Source organism: Manis javanica, chromosome 1 (genome assembly GCF_040802235.1).
Source record: "Manis javanica isolate MJ-LG chromosome 1, MJ_LKY, whole genome shotgun sequence".
NCBI classification, from domain to species: Eukaryota; Metazoa; Chordata; class Mammalia; order Pholidota; family Manidae; genus Manis; species Manis javanica.
Window position 1 is genome coordinate 104,786,993 of NC_133156.1, and position 22,204 is coordinate 104,809,196.

The 22,204-nt window shown below is 41.1% G+C and overlaps 1 protein-coding gene across 1 annotated transcript in view; it reads left to right on the forward strand.

The window, feature by feature from the left end:
• Window positions 1–1,588: 1,588 nt before the first annotated feature.
• Window positions 1,589–22,204, forward strand: part of DEPDC1B (DEP domain containing 1B) — a 103,135-nt gene continuing 82,519 nt past the window's right edge. The window contains exons 1-2 of the mRNA XM_037022284.2: window positions 1,589–2,802; window positions 10,294–10,559. Of these exons, the coding sequence (XP_036878179.1) occupies window positions 2,755–2,802; window positions 10,294–10,559 (314 nt within the window). The 5' untranslated portion in view covers window positions 1,589–2,754. The remainder of the gene's footprint in view (window positions 2,803–10,293; window positions 10,560–22,204) is intronic.

The following is a 22,204-nucleotide window of genomic DNA, read 5'->3' on the forward strand; positions in this document are numbered from 1 at the left end:
GATGGCCATTTTGACAATATTAGTTTTTCCTATCCATAATCATGGAATGTATTTCCATTCCTTGGTGTCTTCTTTAATTTTTCTCATGAGTTTCTTCTAGTTTTCAGAGTATAGGTCTTTTACCTCCTTGGTTAGGTTTATTACTAGCTATTTTATTCATTTGATGCAATTGTGAGTGGAATTGTTTTCCTGATTTCTCTTTCTGCTAGTTCATTGTTAGTGTAGAGGAATGCAAAAGATTATGCTGTATTAATTTGTATCCTGCAACTTTGCTGAGTTCAGATATTAGATCTAGTAGTTTTGGAGTGGATTCTTTAGGGTTTTTTATGTACAATATTATGTCATCTGCAAATGGGCAGGTTAACTTCTTCATTGCCAATCTGGATGTCTTTTATTTCTTTGTGTTGTCTGATTGCTGTGCCTAGGACCTCCAGAACTATGTTGAATAAAAGTGGGGAGAGTTGGCTATTGTCGTCTTTTATATTTGATAATGTGAAATAAGGATGAAACATATTTCATTGATATGAACCATTCCCATGAATTCAGTAGTTACAGATGCAGAATGACATAATTATGTGTCTTAAACATCAGAAATTGTGTTGTACTCCTGAAATTATTTTCTGATATGGCAAGCAACTTTTTGTATAGTCCTAAGCAAAACGTGGTATCATATTCCTGGAAATTTGAGTGTGTGTTAAGACTGGTTGAAAACATTTTTTATTTTATGTATGAAATAGTATTATGCCTAGGCTCAGATAATTGGGAACAAGTTTTTCACTTATCTGCATGGAAAAGTCATGCAGAACATAGGGCTGTGTTGTTTTGGTTGTGTAGCCTGACTTCAGCATCACAGGACATCTAGCTTACTTGATCTCTGCCCCCAAACTACCAGTAGTGTCCCTACCATCTTTTTGAAAACTGGGAAACAAGCCCCACACATGCCCCAAATGCCCCATAATGTGGAATTCTTTGATAACTATTATTGTAGAAGTAAAAGATAAAAAATAAACAAATGATTCTAGATACAGTGAAATGCTATGAAGGAAATAAAACAGTCCATGAGTGGGGTGGGCATGTGAGACCTCTCTGTATAGGAGGGTCAGGAAGACTTTTCTGGTTTGATACCATTTGTACTGAGACCTGGATGGTGGGATGGAAATGGCCTTGCAAAGAGCTGAGGCAAGAACATTTCTGGCAGAGGAAAAGCAGAAAGGCTGAGAGGTGGGAGCCAATTTAGTATGTCTAAGGAACAGAAAGAAGTCCAGTGTGATTGGAGAATTGCTCAGAAATGTAGAAAGCACTGGATTTTTAAGGCACAAGGTGAGAAATATTCCCACTGTTCCTCTGTGATACTGAAAGATTGGTAGATGGTCAGCAGCCCATTTTAAACTATACTCACAAAGACTGTCTTTCTGGCCCCTGATATGTAGATTGCCTTTCCCGTAAAAGAAACTAAGTTTGTCTATGGTTCCTGCTGGACTTTTAGGAAAATGTTCAGGAAACAGGATGTAATATTTTGTTTCAGATCCCAGTGCCACTACAGTGGCAGGTGGTAGTGGTCCAAGTTAGACAGGGCTCTGGAATCCCTTTTCTCCTTTTGTGCCCCGCTGGTATCCCTTGCCAAGGAAGGAAAGATCTCTTCCATGGAGTTTGGAGGCCCAAGATATAAAAAAATTTAGAAGTTCTGATAAGGATTCACTCATCGGAAATAAAAATAATCTTTATTGCTTTTTCTGATTGCAAAAGTGATACGTAGGTATCATCCCAGGAATTTTTTGGGCTTTCTAAAGTGTAGCTAAATACATACCTAAAGTAGTGAGTGGAGTTGGGGTGTTATGAGAGTGGGAGTCTGATCCTTTACTCACCTTTTTCTTATGATATCTTAGCTTCGGCGCTCACTGTGGGGATCAGGTTTGAACTTTGAACTCAAGTGTTAAGTACAGAATGGTGACCTCATTTGTCCATTTGAACAATTGCAAATCAGAGCAGCGATTCCTAAGAGATTCTGATGTGCAAATCAGAACTCACAGCCCTATGGAAAAGGCCTGAATTTTTCATTTTGACATAAAACATAACAAATTCAAGGGAAAACTACTAAAACAGCAAAACAGGAAGCTGAATCCCGGGATCCCCTCCAGCTCTTTATTGTTCTTACACGCTACCGACACTTTCTGTGTCCAAGAGCTCTTACCCAGTTGTTAAACGTCCCTCCACTTGCAGATGCTGTACACTTGCTTCCTTTCACTACCCACTTCTCCCCACCTTAGCAGCACCTCCAGGTTCAGGATGCATTTGGAAGGACGGAAAGGAATTTTTTCAGTCTAGGCGCCTCTGAACACTGAATTACACACTTTTACTGACGCTCCTGCGTAGAAAGCTTGTGTGCAGGGTGGGCGGGCTGCGGGGAAGTCTGAGCGGGGCCGGGTTCGCCCCAGGGCGGGGTGGAGACACCCCCACACGGGCAGCCTCCACCCTGCTGTGCGCGCAGAGGGCCAGGATGGACAGCAGACTTCGTCCGTGGCGGGCCCGGGGGTACAGTTCCGGCAAAGACAGAGGGTACCTGAAGAGGCAGCCCCGTGGCCCTCGGCCTGCTCCTGTATACCGGCGGGGCCACCTCGCAGTTCCCGTCACGTGCCGCCCCACCGCCCAATCAGCGCCCGCAGTGCGCCGGCTCGCAATTCAAACTGCGGGGCCGCCGGCTCGCGGGGATCGGCTCGGGCCGGGTCGGGCCGCAGCCGCAGGGGCGTGCGGGCCATGGAGCACCGCATCGTGGGGCCTGGGCCGTACCGGGCCACCAGGCTGGTGAGTGAGCGTTCCGGGGCCTGGGCCGTCCACAGGGCAGGCGGCGCCTGGGTTTGGAGGCGGGACGCGGTCCTGCTCCGGCGGCCGTTTCCCGGACACGCTCGGAGGAAGGCGGGGTAAGGGGGTTCCTGGAGCGCAGGACGTCGCCGGCGGGTGCAACCTAGTTCCCGAGACTTGAGCGGGGTTCTCGGCCGCAAACGGCGCCTCCAGATCAAGGCGCGCGTAAGACCAGGGTTACCCCCTTACCTCTTTGTCCCCCGGAATCCAAAGCCTGTATCCGGGACAGCAAGGACGCAGTCTGAAACCGTAGGGCCACCCACCCCGGACAGGACGTGTGTCGGTCCTGACCGTCTCTGGTTGTACCCAGGACAGAGGGGCACGCCTTGGTTACGTCTCTGGCCCCTGGCGTTTCTGCCTATGTCAGCACCCATCTAAATGGGCGTTGGCCTAAAAGGATGGTCTGAAAGAGCCTTTGCAGACCGGATAGTCCATGGTGCTGTCCTTCTGCGAGAAGAGCTTTGGTATCCAGTCCTGAGGCTGACTTGATTTCTTTGTGACTTGGAGCAAGTAATTTTAGGGATTTCTGTTTTAAAAGATTACCATAATGGAATAGGTGGTGACAGTTTGGTAATGTCCATGGCAGGTTTTTAGAGGCTTTCTGTGAAAGCTTATTGGTAATTTGGGAGGAAGGGGACCTCGTTTCTTTGTCTATCACTTGGAGCCCATCTAACTTGTGAATTAGTTTCACTGTTGTATGCATCCTAATGGGTATACAGAAAGAGATGGGAAGGGGATGTGGGGAGTTGTCGCACTCACCTTTGCAAATAAACTATTAGGACACCCATGACTATTCACTCATTTAAGTATATATATCAGGTTTTCCTTTGGGTGGTGGCAGGGAACAAGTAAGAGTTTCTTAAAAAATAGTGTATTCACATGGCCTTACACATCACAATTGCCTCTACCATTTGAAACCATCTGATGGTCAGGGCTATCTGTAGGTCCATCTTTAAGAGTGAAACTGAGATTGTGCTTTATGAGGAGCTTTCAAAAGCCTCCCCTCTCCCTCCTTCCTACAATTTATTCATAGCACTTACTCAGGGGAAACAGGCTCTAGATCTTGGGCTAACTAGTTCTCATGTTTCTGCTTTAGACTAAAAAGAAAAAGAATGAATTATATCATAATTCGAACTTGTTTTTTAATCTCATATTCACAGATTTGTATGAAGTACCATGTTTTATAGATTCAGAGTGCCTATGTATGAGACATTGCTTGATTCTGAGTCACATTAAAATATTATCAAAGGAATTTACAAAGAAAATTGCTCTCTATTCTTTAGAAGCTTCAGCCTTCAAGAAGTAATAGTCAGGTTTAGCCAAAACTGATGAAGTTAAGCAGTGAAGTTAATTATGTAAATAATTAATGACACCTCTCAGTTTCACCAGAATTTCCTAGCTAGTCATTTCAGTTTTCGACTTTTTGAGAACCTTGATCTTAAACTAAGATTTTGAAAACACAGAAAATAATAGCCAATTTTATTTTAAAGAGAGTATTGCTGTCTTATTGATCCTGGTCATCACTACAGGTGCTTTTTGCCTATTGTAAAAACAATAAATGTTTTTCCAGCAAAATTCAGTTGTGTTTCCTACCCCTATTGTCGCTTACAGTTTCCCCGTTTCCCAACATCACTGTCAACCTAATCTTCAGGAAAAGCTTGGGAAAATCTGTTGGCACACAAAGAGCAGGCCTTTATTCTCTCCTTTCATGTCTCACTATACTTTCTCAAACCATGTACAGCTCTATTTTAAAAAATTTTAAGTGGAAAATTTATTTTTTAATTGAAATATAGTCGATATACAATATTGGTTTCGGATGTGCAACGTAGGAATTTGACAATTATGTATGGTACTAAATTCTCATTATGAAAGTGATGTCTGTCAACATGCAAAGATATTGAAATCTTATTGTCTATGTTCCCTATGTTGTACTTTCATCCTGTGACTAATTTATTTTATAATAGGATGTTTGTACCTCTTTATTCCCTCCACTTGTTTTACCTATTCCCCCACTCCCCTCCTCCATAGCAACTATCAGTCTTTTCTCTGTGTTTATGAGTCTGTTTCTGTTCTGTTTGTTTTGTTTTTTTAGATTCCACATATAAGTGGAATCGTGATATTTGCTTTTCTCTGACTTATTTCACTTAGCATAAAACCCTCAAAGTCCACTATGTTGTTGCAAATGGCAAGATTTCTTTTTTTATGGCCAAGTAATATTCCATTGTATGTATGTACCATACCTTTTTCCCTTCTTTTTAAAATCCACAGACTTGTTTATTACCGAGTTATTTAGACTGGGGGAAAAAAAATCTGGCATCTCGCAAATATCTAATAATTGGAGAATGATTAAGTAAATTATAATATACCAGTTCAATTTAAAGTTTTATAGTCTTTAAAATGTTTTGAAGAAATTATAATAAGATGGAAAAAAATTTTTGTTAACTAAATAAAAATTAGGGTTTAAATATTTTACATTCAGAATGATTGGCAATACAGCAAATAAAAAACGAAACTAAACAATGCATTGACTAAAAACTGGAAAGGTAAACTCCATGATGTTACCTGTGGTTTTCTTCTTTGGGTGGTGAAACTATTGGTGACTTTTAGTTCTTCTTTTCTCTGTATTTTCCACATTATGTCAATAAACTTACATAAAAATGGATACCCTTTATTAAGTATTGCTAAATATTTATCTCGTGCAAGGCCCTATGCTAAGTGATCTTCATAGATTATTTTGTTTAAATCTCTAACAGCCCTACGAGATTGTGTACCATCATCTTTATCCATTCATCTTTTGATGGACACTTGATAGCTCCATTTTCTAAAGCACCATAGTCTTATCTGAAAGCAACATTTTATGTACGAGGTAAATTTTATTTTGGAAGCAAATTAGCAGTATACTTACCTTCACTGAACTAGCTTTCATTTTTGTGACCCACATGCAAATAGTTCATTATTTTAAATAAATAATGAGGAGAAAGAAAATTGATTTTTCTGGAAAACTGCTTAAATCTACTGATCCTTTCTTTGAATTTATTTTCTGAGTTATCTGTATCATCTGATGTAACTGATAAACCTTAAAAGATTATAGCAATCATTGTGGGCTAGAATGGACTCTAAAGATTATCTGATCCAATTCCCTCATTTTATTGAGACCTAAAGGGGTGAATTGACTTGCTCAAGTTCACACTGCCAGTATGTGCAAATACAACTAGATCTAGAATCTGGTTGTCTCTGAACTCCCTGGAAAGGAGTTTACCTTTCCAGATGATACAGATAACTGAGAAAATAACAATGGAATATTATTTAGCCATGAAAAGAAAACAAATCCTCTCATTTGCAACAACATGGATAGATCTAGAGGGTATTATGCTCAGGTATTAGCCAGGTGGAGAAAGACAAATACCAAATTATTTCACTCATTTGTGTAATATAAAAAAGCAAAACAGAAGGAACAAAATAGCAGTAGACTCATAGACACCGACAAGGGACTAGTGGTTACCAAAGGGGAGGGGTTGGGAAGGATAGGTGCAGAGGGAGAAAGGGATTAAGGGGCACTATGATGCACAATCACAGTATAGGTAGGTCATGGGGAAGGCAGTACAGCACAGAGAAGACAAGTAATGACTATAGTATCTTACTATGTTGATAGACAGTGGAAGGTGTGAGGACTTGATAATATGGGTGAATGTTGAGCCACTGTGTTGTGTATGTGCAACCGTTAAAAGATTGTACATCAGTGGTACTTTAATAAAAAACAAATGGAAAGTCTCAAATGAAGAAATGAAAGTTACTATGGATGAAGACAGGAGAATGCAAACAAGATATAAAGATACCGTTTCTTGTATATAGGTGGCAAAAACAGAAGAATGATAAGATCTAGTGATGGCCAAAGATAAGGCAGTAGGTTCTACATTGTTGGTAGGAGTGTGAATAGCTACAACTGTTAGATATGCTGATGCTCTTTAGAAATCAATTCTATCAAACATAAAAACATTGATCCTTTATATCCTTATATCAACAAGGATATACACATGAAACAACAAACTGGAAGCAGCTGCATGCCCATCAGCTAGAAAGCGATTCAGCAAGTTATTTTACTAATTTATTTCATAAGGGGCTAGATCTACAGGTATTGACACAGAAAAATACCCATATGTTCAATGCAAAAGCAAGTTGTAGGATAATGTGTACAAGATGACTGATCTCATTTCTTAAAATCCAACAACAATAATAATGAACATACTTACAAAGGGAAGAATTCTGTATATGTGTATATGTTTGGTAGGTATGTGGGATTGGAGAGAGATGGGGCAGATTTTTGTATATATGTCTGCATTTAATTTGTTACAGTGCATTATTACTTATGTAATTAAAATAACAAGTAGAGGAACTGATAATCAGCTTGAGTCAATTCATAGGTATATTTACATTTCAAAATAGGGAGTCCCAGAGAGCTGTGTCTTCATTATGTTTATTAAGTAGTGCGTATAGTACTATGCGCTAAGTAAGTGTAGTTGATAATGATTATGGTAATTTAATCAACAAAATAAATGAAAGTTTTTTGTTAACTCTTTTTCCCTTTCCACCTCCCAAACTACTTGATCAGGACTAAAATGGAAGTGGGTGTCAGCAGAGAATTAAAAATTAAACAGTGATTAAAAATATGTGAGAATTGTTTGGAGCTATGCTAATGTTCATAGGTACTTACTTGGTACACTGAAATGACTGAGGAGACCATAGAACAGGATTCCTGATCTTACTCCAAGACTAAGTGCCTGTGTGACATGTGCCAATTTGCATGTACTCCTTGGGTCTTGATTTTGCCCCAAAGTTCTTTGCAGCTCTAAAATAGATTGAACCCCATAAATTGTTTTAGGAGATTATCCTGGAAATTTCATGTATTATCCTTATGTTTGAGACACACTTTTGTAGAAGTCTTTTATAGCCATGATTTCTCTTAACAATAACCTGGTGAGGTAGATGGGCAGATAGTAAAGTTAAATCAACATTTGTGGACCCTTCATGGGCTCTTTTTCTAACTTCATTTAGTTCTAGCCAATATGCCCTCTTTTTCCTGTTTACATTCAGTCCCTCTTTCATCCACTCACTTGGCTTCCTCTCCAACTTCCTTTTCCTCTCTCTTCTGCATTCAGTTTACCACCACCACCAGCCAGTTCATATTTACCAACTTTCAGGTTGGTCATCTTAAATTGTGGATTGCTCTTAAGGAGGAAATGAACATACATGTGTGTATATGTGTATGTGTGTTCTGTTTTTAGCTCTTTATTCAGCATAACATACAGAGAAATGCACAAATTATACATGAACAACTCAAGGAATTTTCACAATGTGAGCATCCCATGTAACCAAAACCCAGATCAAGAAATATAACATGACCTACACCCCAAAAGTACTCCATTCCCCTCTCAGTCCCTACCTCCATGCAAGTTAACCACTGTTATGGTGTTTAATACCATGGAATAGTTTTGCCTGCTTTTTAACTTTATGTAAATGGAATCATGTAGTATTTACTTTTCAATCTGATCTTCTTATATCAATATTACATTTTATCTATGCTATTTGTCTATGTTACTTCATGTACCAATAGTTCATTCACTTTCATTGCTGTACACCATTCCATTGCATGAATATATCACAATTAACTGTTCTTATATTGATGGACATTTGGGTTTTTGTTTATTAAGAATAGTGCTATCAATGATGTGTGTTTTGGTGAATGTACATGTGCATTTCTGTTGCATATATACTTAATGGAATTTCTGTGTTACAAGGTGTGTATACATTTAGCATTTGTAGTTTGTGCCAACTTGCTTTCAAAAGTGGTTGTACCAATTTGTATTCCTTCCATCAGTGTAGGAGATTTCTGGTTGCTCCACATTCTCATCAGCACTTAGTATTGATGATCTTTTCATTTTAGTCATTCTGTAGACATGTAGTAGTATTGAATTGTGGATTTCTTTTGAATTTCATTCATAATTAGAGTTTGAACCTTTTTGTATATATTGTAGTAAATTTGGAGATCTTTTTATGTGGAATGCCTATTTAAGCTTTTTCTATTTTGCTGTTGGAGTTTCTGTTTTTTCTTGATTTGTAATTTTTGTTTTGTTTTAGAAATGCTGGCTATATGTTATCCTGTTCTGTGGCTTGCCTTGTTTCTGTGTGTGCTTTTTAAAAGTAAAAAAAAAAAAACTTTTAAATCTGAACCAGCTTAATTTGGAGCATGGCTTATAACAATGTCAAATAAAGTAGAAAGATTAATATTCATAAAGCACAAAGATGTTTGAATTTGGCAAGGAGGAAGACATGATTGGGAGTCAGAGTAGAATTAAATTGCATAAAGTTAGAAGATGGTTAAAAAAAAGTATAAAGAGTGAAAGTCCATTAAGCATTTTCTTATTGATACCTACTGTGTGCTGTGCATTGTGCCTCAGGTCCATGATGTGTGCTTGCACAGACCCTACTTAGGCTTTTAAGGACCTGTTGTTCTATACTCAGGAATTGTGACTGTGGCTGAGAAAGCCATCATAGACGAGAATGGGACAATAGTTGTGTAGAGATGGTGGGCATTGGAGAGTATGAAGAGAAACCTGGAAGAAAAGGCTGAATCAGAAAGGAAAACAAGGAACCAGTGTTGGGCAAAATAAAAAGAATATGCTGAGATCAGAACTGTTGTTGAAAGAAAAAGGTAAAACAAGATAATCTGATTTCAGTAGGAGGGAAAGTGAAAAAGAACCAATTCAGAGTCTGTGAAGAGACGAGTGAGAGGAGAGAGGATGTTTATGGGAGTAAGACTGAGTTTCCAGGACTTCCGTGAGAACTGGTGGGAAGGGTAGGGTCCTGAAAGGAAGCTGCAGTGATTAGGTAGGAATAACACCATATGTGAACATTTCATTTAATCTAGGGATGGCTGATGAAAAAATGTCTACATTTTTTAAAAATTGGAAAATATTCTGCCAAAATTTTTAAACATGCTTTGATATAAGGCACTATATCTTGTGCATCTTTTTCTCTCCCCATGCAGTGCCTTTCATGGAATCAACAGTAAATATTTGCTGAACTACGTCATATTATACACAGGGCTCCAAGAAGTAAATTTTGCATTGGGCTCAGTTTTACAATTATTTTTGATGATAAGTTTCTCAGGAGTGTAAAAATCCATTAAGTTCACATAATTGGACAGCTTAATGGCATTATCTCCATAAGTAATGATTGAATGGATAGATACATGCATTTTTAAAAGTTACTTTTTCTTTTGAGTCTGGAGATTGTAAATAAAAAATTTCAAAGATCTGTTATTAAGGCAGTTTTTTAAATGGAAGAATTGCATTCATTGTCTTAAATATTTGGGATGTAATAACCTTTTAAAACATCAAATCATTGCTGAATGTCTTTCTCTGTTTTTTCCGACAGTGGAATGAAACAGTTGAGCTTTTCCGTGCTAGGATGCCATTACGGAAACATCGCTGTCGTTTCAAAAGTTACGAACGTTGTTTCACAGCGGCTGAAGCTGTGGATTGGCTCCATGAGCTGCTGAAGTGCAGTCAGAACTTTGGCCCCGAAGTGACCCGCAAACAAACGGTCCAGCTGCTAAAAAAGTTCCTGAAGAATCATGTTATTGAAGACATCAAGGGAAAATGGGGTCAGGAAGATTTTGAAGACAACCGTCACCTGTACAGGTAAGGGCAAGAACTAAACCCTTACTTAGGGGAGCAGGGGGTGCAGGGGGCCAGCGGATCTGGTCAGAGTCTATTGTAACTTCCTCATGTGAAAGAACTGATCCCGTCCAGTGGAGTAGAGCTTCTGCTTGTGGTTTGTTGAGCGGAGAACTGAACGTGTTGTCACAATAAAACGTACTGCAGTGTTTCTCAGCTCCATAAAGACCCACCCATGGCAGGCTTTTGTTGTAGGTGCTTTCCAGTAATGAAATCTTTTCGTGCCCTTTACACACCTGGGAGGATGGCTACAATAGCTTAGTACTTACAGAGGCTCTACAGGGATGAAACAGTAGCTCTGGGTTGGGCCTCTCTGACAGTGAGAAGGTGTGTATTCAGAAAGTTAGTGGCAGAGGGGGTCTGATCTTTAAGCAGAGCTCAGGGCCTGTGTGGAGAATTGTGCTTGAATGACTGATGTCTCAGGTTAGCCCTGGCAATGCATGTCTGCTTTCCCCAAACATATTCCCTCATGTTCCCATGCTATTTTACGATTGGACTGAAACTACCAGATACCCTGAGGCTAAAATGGAGGTCTCCTGGCTTGGACTGCTCCCCCCACTCTCATTGCATGTAGGCTTTTACCCTGGAGGTGGAAGGAGTCCACTTAAGATTCAGGGAATGGGGGGAGACTAAGGAGGAATGAGGTCACACGTCCAGAAAAGAGGAATTGTTGAATTACCTATACCAAAGGGCTAAGGATCTGTTTGATTAAAAGAAAAAATGGAGACTATGGACCATTAATTTACTTCATTTACTGTAGTAGAAAGTAAGGAATGCTCTTATAACACATTTGGTGAGGATATGTTGGGGCCACTTGGGTCCATGGCTTTGAGTGGAGAAAACCTGGCGGTTTCTGACTTGAACCATTTCTTTGGCTCCTTCGTGGATGAGCTGCTGAGGAAGGCTGCAGAGCAGCATGAGGGGGCTGCCAGCACCAGGGCCAGGTCCAGACATTGCTGTACATTTAGAACCAAACTTCTTCATGGAGTTGCATCAACAGTCTCTAGTTTCTAGATTTCAAGACTGTCACCTGGCCATTTAGTTGTCTCTCCATTTGGCAGTTATTTCTGGCCTGCTGATCCAATGTTTAATTAGGACCTTGGGTGATTTTAACTTGTTCTGAGATCATAGTGCTTACCAGGGTCAGGCTGTGCCAACTCCAGCCCTGGTTCCACATGCCATGCTTCACTGGGGATTCTTAAGTGATTATTTCTCTTGGGAAACTAACTGCTCCTACCTCAGCAGGATTTAACCAGAACACTTCTAAAAGATTCTGTGGATGAATAACTTCCAATCACTTTTATTGCAATCTTCAATCGGGCACCACCCACCGAGTCCCAAGAGGCAGTCAGAGCCTGAGGGGAGTACGGCAGGGGGCTGTGCTGGCTGCCGGGGCACGAGTCACTTCCGTGTGAGGAGTTAGTCATTGTGTCTCCTTTTAAAGCATACAATGTACAGACAGATTAAATTCATCTATTAAATAATGACCTCCCCTCCCAGTTTCTCTTACAGAATATTTATGAGTCATAAAGGGAGGAGTATTTCATTATTTACCACCTGAAAACTCATAGCTTTCCATTTTTCTGAGAGTTCTGTAAGTTTAACCACTGAGGTTTGTCAGTTTCTCAGATTAATCTTGAGTGAAATCTGTGTAGATGTATAAGTCATTTGTTAAGCAGCATGTGCCTTAAATTGAGAGAGAGCTGAGTGTGTTGCACACATGCAGCTTCTGGGACTGGTCAGGGTCATCCTGGCTGCATGCCAGTGTGCCAAGGAAGAGCTGGGGGGCACTGCCCTGTTTGCTCTACTGCCAATGGCTTCTCCCAGTAGAATGGTACTACTGCCAAAATGTAGTGGAAGCAGACAAGGGAGACAGGAGCTAGGGGCAGGTGAGATGTGAAAATAGATGGGAGAGTCAATAAGGTGGAGATATTCCAGAACATACTTCTAAATATCAAGCTTTATGGAAGAAGAGCCTTTATAAGTGGTATCATGAAGGCCCAAACAACCAACCAAAAGCTCTTGCTAGGAAGGAGGGCTCTAACATTCTGGGGCACCTGTGATGTGCCAGACTTGTCACATAACTGTCATTTAACTGAGCACCCATAGCTGTAGTGGCAGTGTCCTAATTTTAAAGGTTAGGAAATTATTAAGGCCAGAGTTACTAATTTCTCCAAAGTCGCTCAGCTAGAGTCAGAATTTGAAGTGAGGGGTGTCTGTCTCTCAAGTCTGTGTCCTTGTGGTATGCCAGACTGCCTCCGTTTCTACAACATGACACTGATGTAGCTTTGTAAATACATCAGTGGGTGAATGAGTTAATACCCGAATAATGAACAAAAAACATGTGATGTAGTCAACATGTGTTTATATATTCATAGAAGTCCAATATATATATTAATACAATAATGTACTAAGTACTATGTTGCACATATTAAAGGATCAGCTGTCTTTTTCAAGAAATTCTCAAATAAAGAAGGGAAGGTAAATATAATCAGCTTAAATATTTATGTGAATATAGCAAGGTGTAGGTGGTTTCTTGGGTCTGTGAGTTTGAGAAAGCTACATGTAAAGGCTTTTACAACATTGGTTAAAGACAGACATCACATACACATATTGGAGAACTTTGTAACACATGGTAAGTTCAACTTTTATTTTGGGATGTGTTAAATCTTATTTCTAGTTAAAAAATGAGTATGCCATAATTGTTCTGTCATTACTCTTACATTTGTTAACCATGTTTTTATTTTCCCTCAAGACTTGAAGAGTTAAGTATAGAAAATAGAAGGAAATGGTGAATTTTAGTGTATAAAAAAGACAAGTAAGATCCTACTATCTGAATGTCCATAATAATCAGAGGAAATGTTGCAGAGATGTATCCAGAACTATTTACCGAACCACTTCTTGTTACTAATACTTATGCCTGGAAAGAGTTCTGGATTAGTTGCTAGTGAAAACAATTTTAGATTTCATTAAAGCGTCCTCATAGTTGAGCCAGATACTGTCATCTGTCTAACAAAGCTTCCTGGGTGTAGACTTCTGATGAGGAGAGCCAGTGATGCAACATTGCATTTTTAAAAGAAATTGTAGTTTATAAAGCAGTTTCCCTTACATGATCTCATTTGATCTTCATGACAACTCTGTGAGGTGAACAGTGCACGTATTTCATTCTCAGACACTTTTTTCTTTGAAACATCTGAACAAAAACATCAGGAATGTTCTAGTTAAAGAAATTCTGTACTTATCATTGATTCTGTCTGATTATGTATATGAACAGACAGTTATGTAGGATTAAGCCTAATGTAATGGGTTATATAAAAATAGAAGTGTATATTATGATAATTGCTTGTTTTAGATGATTTAATGAGGAAAGAATTTGGCTTATTGTGAATATAGCAGGATGGGCTACCCTGGTCTAGAGCCTATACCTGGCCCTTGACATGCCCTTATTACTGATGCAAGCCTAGCTCTCATGGGTAGTTGTACCAGAATAGGTGTTCTTGGTTTACAAGTAGGAATTCACTGGCTTAAGTGTAGTGGTTGAAAGTGAATGTGTAGGCAACCATTTTCTTTTTATTCTCCTACTTCTCCCTGTTCCTTTCCCCCCCTTTTCTCTTTTTCCTTGTTTTTACTTCTTTATGTATGTCACTCTTATGTTCCTACTTCTTTTTCCTCCTTCTACTTCATTTCTACTTCATTTGCTTTTCTTCCAGGGCAATTTCTAAAATACTGATTTTAATGTGAAATGAAGACTTGTTATGTAGCTATTGTCAGCTTTATGTTAGTTCCACAGTTTTTAATTAAAGAAACAGAGGAATCATTCTACCCAGTTTTGAGACTTACTCTGTAAAGCCACAGTAATGAAGACTGTAGTATGGGTGAAGGGATAGGCACTTAGATCATGGCACAGAATAGAGTCCAGAAACACACACAAATATGGCCAGTATATTTTTGACAAGGATATAAAGCAATTCAAAGTAGTGGTCTTTCCAGTGAATGATGTTGAAACAATTGAATATCTGTCCTCAATATGATAAAAAATGAACCTTAACCTAAACCTCAAAGTGAATCATACATTTAAAACTATGCAAATTTTAAAAGAAAAGGAGAAAATCTTAATCCCCTGTGGTTAGGCAGAGTTTTTACACATAATACAAAAACCATGATTCATAAAAAACATGATAAATGGGACTTCATTGGAATTAAAAGAGTGGCTCTGTGAAAGACACCGCTAAGAGGATGAGAAGACAAGCTACGGATGGGGAGAAAATATTTGCAAATCACATAGTTGACGGTGGACTGGTATCAAGATAAATAACTCACACAACTCCAAAGTAAGAAGACAAACAACTCAATTAAAGAAGGAGTAGACTACTTGAGTCAAAGATAACCAGATAGCAAATAAGCACTTGAAAAAATGTTTGACGTAACTAGCATCAGGGAAACGCAAATTAAACCATGGTGAGATAGTCCTACATATTTGTTAGAATGGCTAAAATAAAAATGTTGACAATTATCAAGAGCAAGTGAGAATGCAGAGAACTTGGAAATCTCATCTATTGTGGGTTGGAAACCTAGATTATAGTCACTTTGGAAAACAGTCTGGCAGTTTCTTTTAAACATATACCCACCATATGACCAAGTAGTCCTTCTCTTGGGTAAATCAAACTTTCATGAATATTTATAGCAGCTCTGCTAATTGCCACAGGCTGAAAACAACCCAGGTGTTCTTCAGTGGGTGAATGGCTAAATACTGTACACCTGGACAATGGAATTCATCTGTGGGGCAGCATGTGGTGGGAGGATATACTGTAAAGTCAGAGCAGGAGGGAATGTTTTGGAAATACTGGAACTCTTCTCCTGATTGTGTTGTTTATACAAATGTGTACATACATGTGTTAAGATTGATAGAACTGTATACCAAAAAGAAGATCAATTTTACTACATGCTAGTAACATTTTTTTTAATGCTTGAGATTTGAAAAGTCTCTATTTGTACCTCTAGTGAAAGAAATCAATTTACATTGTTTTAGGTATGTGGCTCTTTGGTTATTTTCTGTGACTCTGGGAAAAATTCTTCATTACTACCCAATAGATCTTTTGAAGGAACTGTTTTAGGAACATCAACTTTAAGCTAATGGACTTTTGGCTCCCCCTGGTGGATATCCTTTGTTTTATGGTAAAGCCCTTAATGTGATTTTGTTTTGTTTGTTTGTTTTTTCATTTCACTAAGTTTCAGGTTCTAAGTCCCATAATAGCTGGGCAAGTTTCTCAGCCTTCCAACACATCAGTGTTTTTCATTCTAACTTTTAAAAAAAAACCTAACTTTAATGGTTTCAGATTTTCAGTGCTTATCACTCGTTTCTCAATACAAGGCCTTAGAGGAGATTAATAAAAATGAGTATAATGTGATTCTTTCCCTCCATAACTCTGCAGTCTCTTTTGAGAGGTAGAGTGTACATATGTGAGAAAAGGCAGTGTTTAGTTAGTCAATCGAAATGAACCTGTAACCAGTAATAAATTAGAGGTGCTACAGTGGCAGTCCTTGGGTTCACACATCTATTTTGTTAGGCTGGCATAATGTTTTTTTAGTCGTTACAGTTTTTTTCTATCTCATTTTTATTTTTTGATTTGTCTATTACATGGAGGTAATACTTCCATGTGGATCAAAATGTACAAAGTGTAAAAGTGTATAAACAAGGAAAAATCTCCTTTCTACCTCTCTCCTTGTCTTGCCAATGGGTTTCAGCCCTGGGCAAGTTCGCTATGATTCAGTGTGACCAAAGAAAATGACAGCAAAACGTTCTTGGGGTGAAAGGGTTATACCCAACTTTATTCCCAGGTGGCAGGTCAGTCACTAAAATCCCTTTCACTCAGAGGGAGTCTGCATGCAGCAAGCCAGTCTCTGCCTCTGGGCCTCTCTGTCCACACAGCCGTCCTCCGGGCCTCTCTGCCTGCACAGCCATCCTGCACAGTCGTCCTCCAGGCCTCTCTGCACAGTCATCCCGCACAGCCATCCTCTGGGCCTCTCTGCACAGTTGTCCCACACAGCTGTCCTCTGGGCCTCTCCGCACAGCCATCCCACACAGTCATTCTCTGGGCCTCTGTCCTCAGCGCTGCCACCACTCCAGCCTCTGCTCTGCTCTCCTGCAGCCTTGCAGCCTTGCCATCGTGTCATGCCCAAAGCACTGGGCAGAGCTCTTTATATAGAGTCAACAGCCATGTATTGCCTACAGGTGTGCAGTGAGCTAGTCACCCATGCCCAGGTGAAAATCCTGGCCACAGGAACTCTCATTTTATCCACAGTTATGAAGTTGAAAGTCTTTAGAAGGGACAAAACCACTGCAGCTGCCACACTTCCCACCATTTCCCTCCATTATTCATGATTACGTTTCCCACTGGCTAGTGCAGGAATGTTATCTGTGACCCACTTGGTGTGGACTGGAGTATTTTGAGACCTCAGGGAGCAGGAGATGGAGGACTTCAACCAGGGTCCTGAGAATGGAGTGGGATCAGGGTCATCAGAAGGGAAGGGAGAGGATACCTCAGGTGACAAGGATGGCAAGACCTCAGTCAGAAATGCATATGTCAGCTTTCCTGGGGAGGAGGGAGAACTGGCCTGGCTAGAGAAGTTGTATATCAGGAAGTCATAGGAAAAAATTTGGTGGACTTTCTTAAATATCTGGCTGTGGAGTAGACTTTTATTTTAAAAGGAGGAGGCATCCAAGGTCAGGATTTTAAGTAGGAGTGAAGTCTGTGTTAATAGAAGAGAGTTAGTACAGGAGATTGCAAGGCAGAGAAACTGGTGAGGTTTTTCAGGAAGCTGCTAGCGGTGATGCTGCCCGGATAAGAATGCCAGCAGTGGGACTGAAAAGGAAGAGGGCCCATATTTCATAGCCAAACTCCAGGCTAACCCTGTAACTGCTCTATAGGCCTTTTAATGTTTGTCTACAGTCAGAGTTTTTTAAGTGTATTATTCATTAACCTAAACTTGCTATTTTCATTTAGAATCTGTATTCATGTTTACCATTTTCTCTTATTGAGGTCTGGCATGTAACTCCAGCCTTTTTCAAGGTAACTGTCAGTCCAGAATACCTTGCAGCCTGGCAGTCGTATCTGCATCTAAGTCTTTGGCTTCATTCCTACTTAGTGTCTCAAAGAAGCTGAGAGCGTCTGGAGGTGGGTGAGCAACCCCGCCGCAGGGGTCAGGAACCAATGGCCAGGTGGCTGTGACAGAGTTGTGGGGTAATGATGAAAAAATATATGGTGAATGTTTGACTTTTTTTTGCTGCCACACACTCTAAACTCCTTTACTATTTTGTGAGATTCTCTGTTTGTGTGAGCCTTGGTGGGAGGCAGGTTGCTGCCCCACCCAGCGGAAGCCTAGGTGGGTGAGACACTCGCTGTCCTGCCCTGAGCACTTAGGATGCCGGCATGTGTCCTACCCCTGGCAGTTAGCATGTTCCTACCCAGGACTTTGAATCTTGAGTGAGGGTCGCCAGGAGACAGGGACAGCTTAGACTTCCCTGTGGTAGCAGTGGTGGCCTGAAGAAATAAGGGCAGCAGTACAGAGGCAGACGCGTCTGGAGGCCACGGTGCCAGCAGTGGCTTTCACACGAGACTTCCCATGTGGCTTCTGCTGTATGTGCTGCAGTGGCTTCCTTTTCTCCATTACCCCAGTTTTTTTTTTCTTCCTTTCATTCTGATCTTGGTTCTCCAGCTCTCTTATTGATTTTATGTGACCTACTTGGATATCTTCAAATTTCTTTCTGCTTAAATTAGCCAGAATTGGTTTCTGCAGACTGATATAACAAAGCAGCACCTGTTGAAGGAGCAAAACGGGCTCCTTTTTGGGTCTAGGAAACTGTGTTGCAGTTATTATGTGTACGTGGACTACCTGGAGCTAAGCAGCAGGTCAGACTGGCCCTGTAGCAGCTAGAGATTTGGGGATGGATTTGTGCTCAGGATTCTGGCAGTCTGAGGCATTGGAGCAGAGTCTACTAAGAAGTAGTAGCAGGCTGGTTACACTCGGCCCTGGGGCTGAAAGTTCTATATCGGCTGTTCCGTCCATCTGATGTTGCTGAGGTCACATTGTCATGCCACCTTTGGGTGTAAAAGATGCCGGTATGTGTCTGTGTGTTAACTGGAATGCTGGATACATTGTCCTGACTTGCAAAAAGGCTCTGGTAACTGACCCACTTTTGTTTTGGAACATCCTTTTTTAGGCTTTTTGGTGATTGATTCATGGTAATTTGAAACCCATGATTTATTTTCTACCCTGGCTCTCCATTTGTGGTCTCATTTCCCGTGGTCCACATTCTGTTAGGTTTCTCTGTCCCTGCCCTTTATATTTATTTATTTTATCAATTTAGTCTTCACCAGCTTGCCCTTGAAGTTCTTTTGTCCTTACCCAGTTTTATTTTCTATGAATTCACGATGCCTACTTATTATCATCAGTAGGGAATGGAACCTTGGAGTCCAGAAAAATCAGAGGAGCATGGCTCCCTGAGTGCGTCCAGTTTAGACAGAAGAGAAACCTGATTTGGCCAGAGAAGGGAGATTGAACACCAGTAGTTCTCAAGTACTGTTGACCTCAAAACAAAATAATAAAGATCATGTAGGTATCAATCAGTTTTTCTCAGTTAATGCTCAATCATTACTTTCTGAGAAGAACAGACACTTGCCTTGAGATGCATTTATTAAACTAGATTTTTAAAAGTTGTGGAAAGGTGGGGTATACCACTCTGAACTCTGACTCTGAGGAATTGATAAGCTTGCAACTAGGAGTGGGAAAGGCCAGACAAATATTTTACGTTAGTATCAGAAAGCATAGTCTATTAAAGTATTTTTATGCAACTGGTGTCCAGTCAGCATTGCCAGCTATTGCTTGATAACTGGTCTGGCCTCCTCTTAGCACTCTTGGGTGTGTTTTGGGTCTGTGTTGGTTAAAGGCTCACATGTGCTGCTGCTCCCTGTTCTCCTCTTTTCCCACCTCCTTTTCCTTTCTCAAGCATTAAGGAATGCCTGTTAAATGCCAGGCACAGTGCGGTCACTTCAGGTGCATGACACATGCTTCAAAGGCTTACAGTTTAGTTAGGAAGACAGATAAATTAGAATTCATTGTCACAAATGCCATGATAAGGATGTGAACTCAGTGCTGTAGGAGGACTGAGGCGTCTAATCTGCTTGAGTAAGTCAGAGAATATTTTGCTCTTAAGGAGACCCTAGAGTTGAGTCTTGGTGTATCAACGGGTCTTTGCCTGTCAGGGAAGGGAGAGAAGTGAATCAAGGTGCAGGGAACTGCCTGTGAAAGCAGTCATCATGAGTGAGCTTGGAGGATGTAAGAATGTTGGCTATCATTACTCAGGGAGTGGTGGAAGATAAGACTGAAAGAATTTGCTTTTATCTGTGGCCTCCAAACCTAACAGAATGCCTAGTATTCCTTGGGGAAGAAGTTCAAAGGTTAGTAGTGAGGAGTTCCCTTTTTACTGCAAAAGAGTTAAGCAATAATCACCCACCTCTACTCCTGAGTTCAAGTGGCTCAGTCCCTTCCCACATCAGATGAGCTGTAGTTAGGTTTAACGTGAGCTCAGGACTGGAAGGACTCTGACAAACAGGGCTGGAAGTGAGGCAGGTCTGGGTTCAAATCCCAGCTCTCAGTTACCACTACCCATGTGATTTTAGGTAAATTCCTTAAATTCTCTTTACCTCTGTGTCCCCACCTACAAAGTAAGGATGCTCACATTCCTGTCTTGAAGATACACTTGCCACCTGGATTGGATTCAGTTGTTTACCAACTAAGTTTAGGACTTTTAGTATGAAAATTGAGTGTGCTGGTTATTGGAGATACGGTGGGAACAAGAAAGACTTCTTTGCTCTGATGGAGCCTATACAACAGGCAAGTAAGTGTTCTCATATCTTTGGTTCCACTAGACCAGGGGTCAGCAAACTTGTTCTGTAAAGGGCCAGCTAGTAATTGTATGCAGGGCGTACAACCTCTGTTGCATCTGCCTGACTGTGGTGGGAGGATGAAAGCAGCCACAGACCAGAGATAAGGGACTGGGCATGGCCCTGCTCCAGGGGGGCTTTGTTTGCACAAGTGGTGGGATTTGGCCTGCAGGTCATATAGCTGCTTGCTCCTGTGCCAGACTAGGTTCTGGAGGGCAAGAACTGTTATTAATTCTTGTATCTTTGTTACCTAGTGGTGTCTGATGCCTAGCAGGCACTAACATTGTTTGAATTGATCTGAAGTCATTATACATAGTCGAGTACAAACTAGTAGGAGATTCTGTTCAGGTTTTCTGAGAATAGGAGATGGAAAGAGAGGACTAGTGGGCAGGCAATTTAATGCCAGGGTTGGGGGTGGGGGTAACTTGAAAGGATGAAAGGTAGGGAACAGGAGGTAGGTGAGCCTTTAGGCTGCTGCGGATCTGACTTTGTGAAAGCAGAGAGGGAAAGAAGGGTCTAAAACTACTGGGCTCAGTTCTGAGAATGTCTGAGCCAGACTGATGGGAGTTTTGGGGCAAAAGTCAGTTGCTAGAGGAGTCCTGTGTTTTCCGGTATGGTTGGCCTGGCTCCAGTGCCCACTCTATGCTCAGTGATGTGCTGGAAACATCGTGGGGGGAAGCATCCTGGGGAAAGCATGAAAGGTACAGCAGCTGGAGGCTGTCGGCTTTTTGAAGGGACATATGAACCATCTGCCCCATGGCTGGTGGAATCCATTCTCTGTGCTGTACAGGTCTGCTTCTCTGCGTGTGTCCATGGGGCTTTCTTTCTCGAGTGAGATCAAGGTGGTGGAAATTACTAGGAAGAGTACATCCCCTGTTCTGTGGCCAGTCTCATAGCTGCATGGCCCTTGTCCTTGCCCTTGCCCTTCTGCACTCTCCACTGTAAATTCTTTCACCCTCAGCTACCAACCTTGGCAGGCTTTGGGTGATTTAGCTGGTAGTGGAACCCAAATGTTTGTTCTTGAGAGTCTGGACCCTTGGTAACCATGCACTTCTCAGGCTGATGTTCTGCACATGCCCATTCACAGTTACAGTAGGACAAGGAAGCACCAAGGAGGGACACAGGTATTCCTCCCACCCCAGGGCATGGAGCATTCCCCCCTCCTCCTGCTGGTCAGGATCCGTTAGTCCTCCATGATAGGGATTCCTTTTCTTGCCTGTTGCTACCTGCCACAAGGAGTCCACAGTGCCTGCACCATGCCTCCTGGCAGAATACTTACTTCATTTTTGGGGACAGGACCTCTAACTGCAGAGCCCAGAGTTGTAGGGACTGGTCACCAGGAGGGATGGCAGTAAGGCCACTCACTGCTCCCGCCCTTTGGTTCCCGGGCCATGAGGTCGTGTGGGTAGGGACCCAGCGCAGTATGAGTCCTCTTACCTCATTTACTATCCCGCTGTCCTGGATGGCTAGCTTGTCTCCAGTGCAATACTGTCTTGATCACTGTAGGCTTGTAATGAATCTTGAAATTAGTTAGCAGGAGTCCTGCAACTTTGTGCTTTTTCAAAGTTGTTTTGGCTATTCTTGTTCTTTCGTCTTTCCATAAAAATTTTAGAATCAACTTGTTTATTTATTTATTTATGTTGGACTTTGAAATCTTGCTATCTT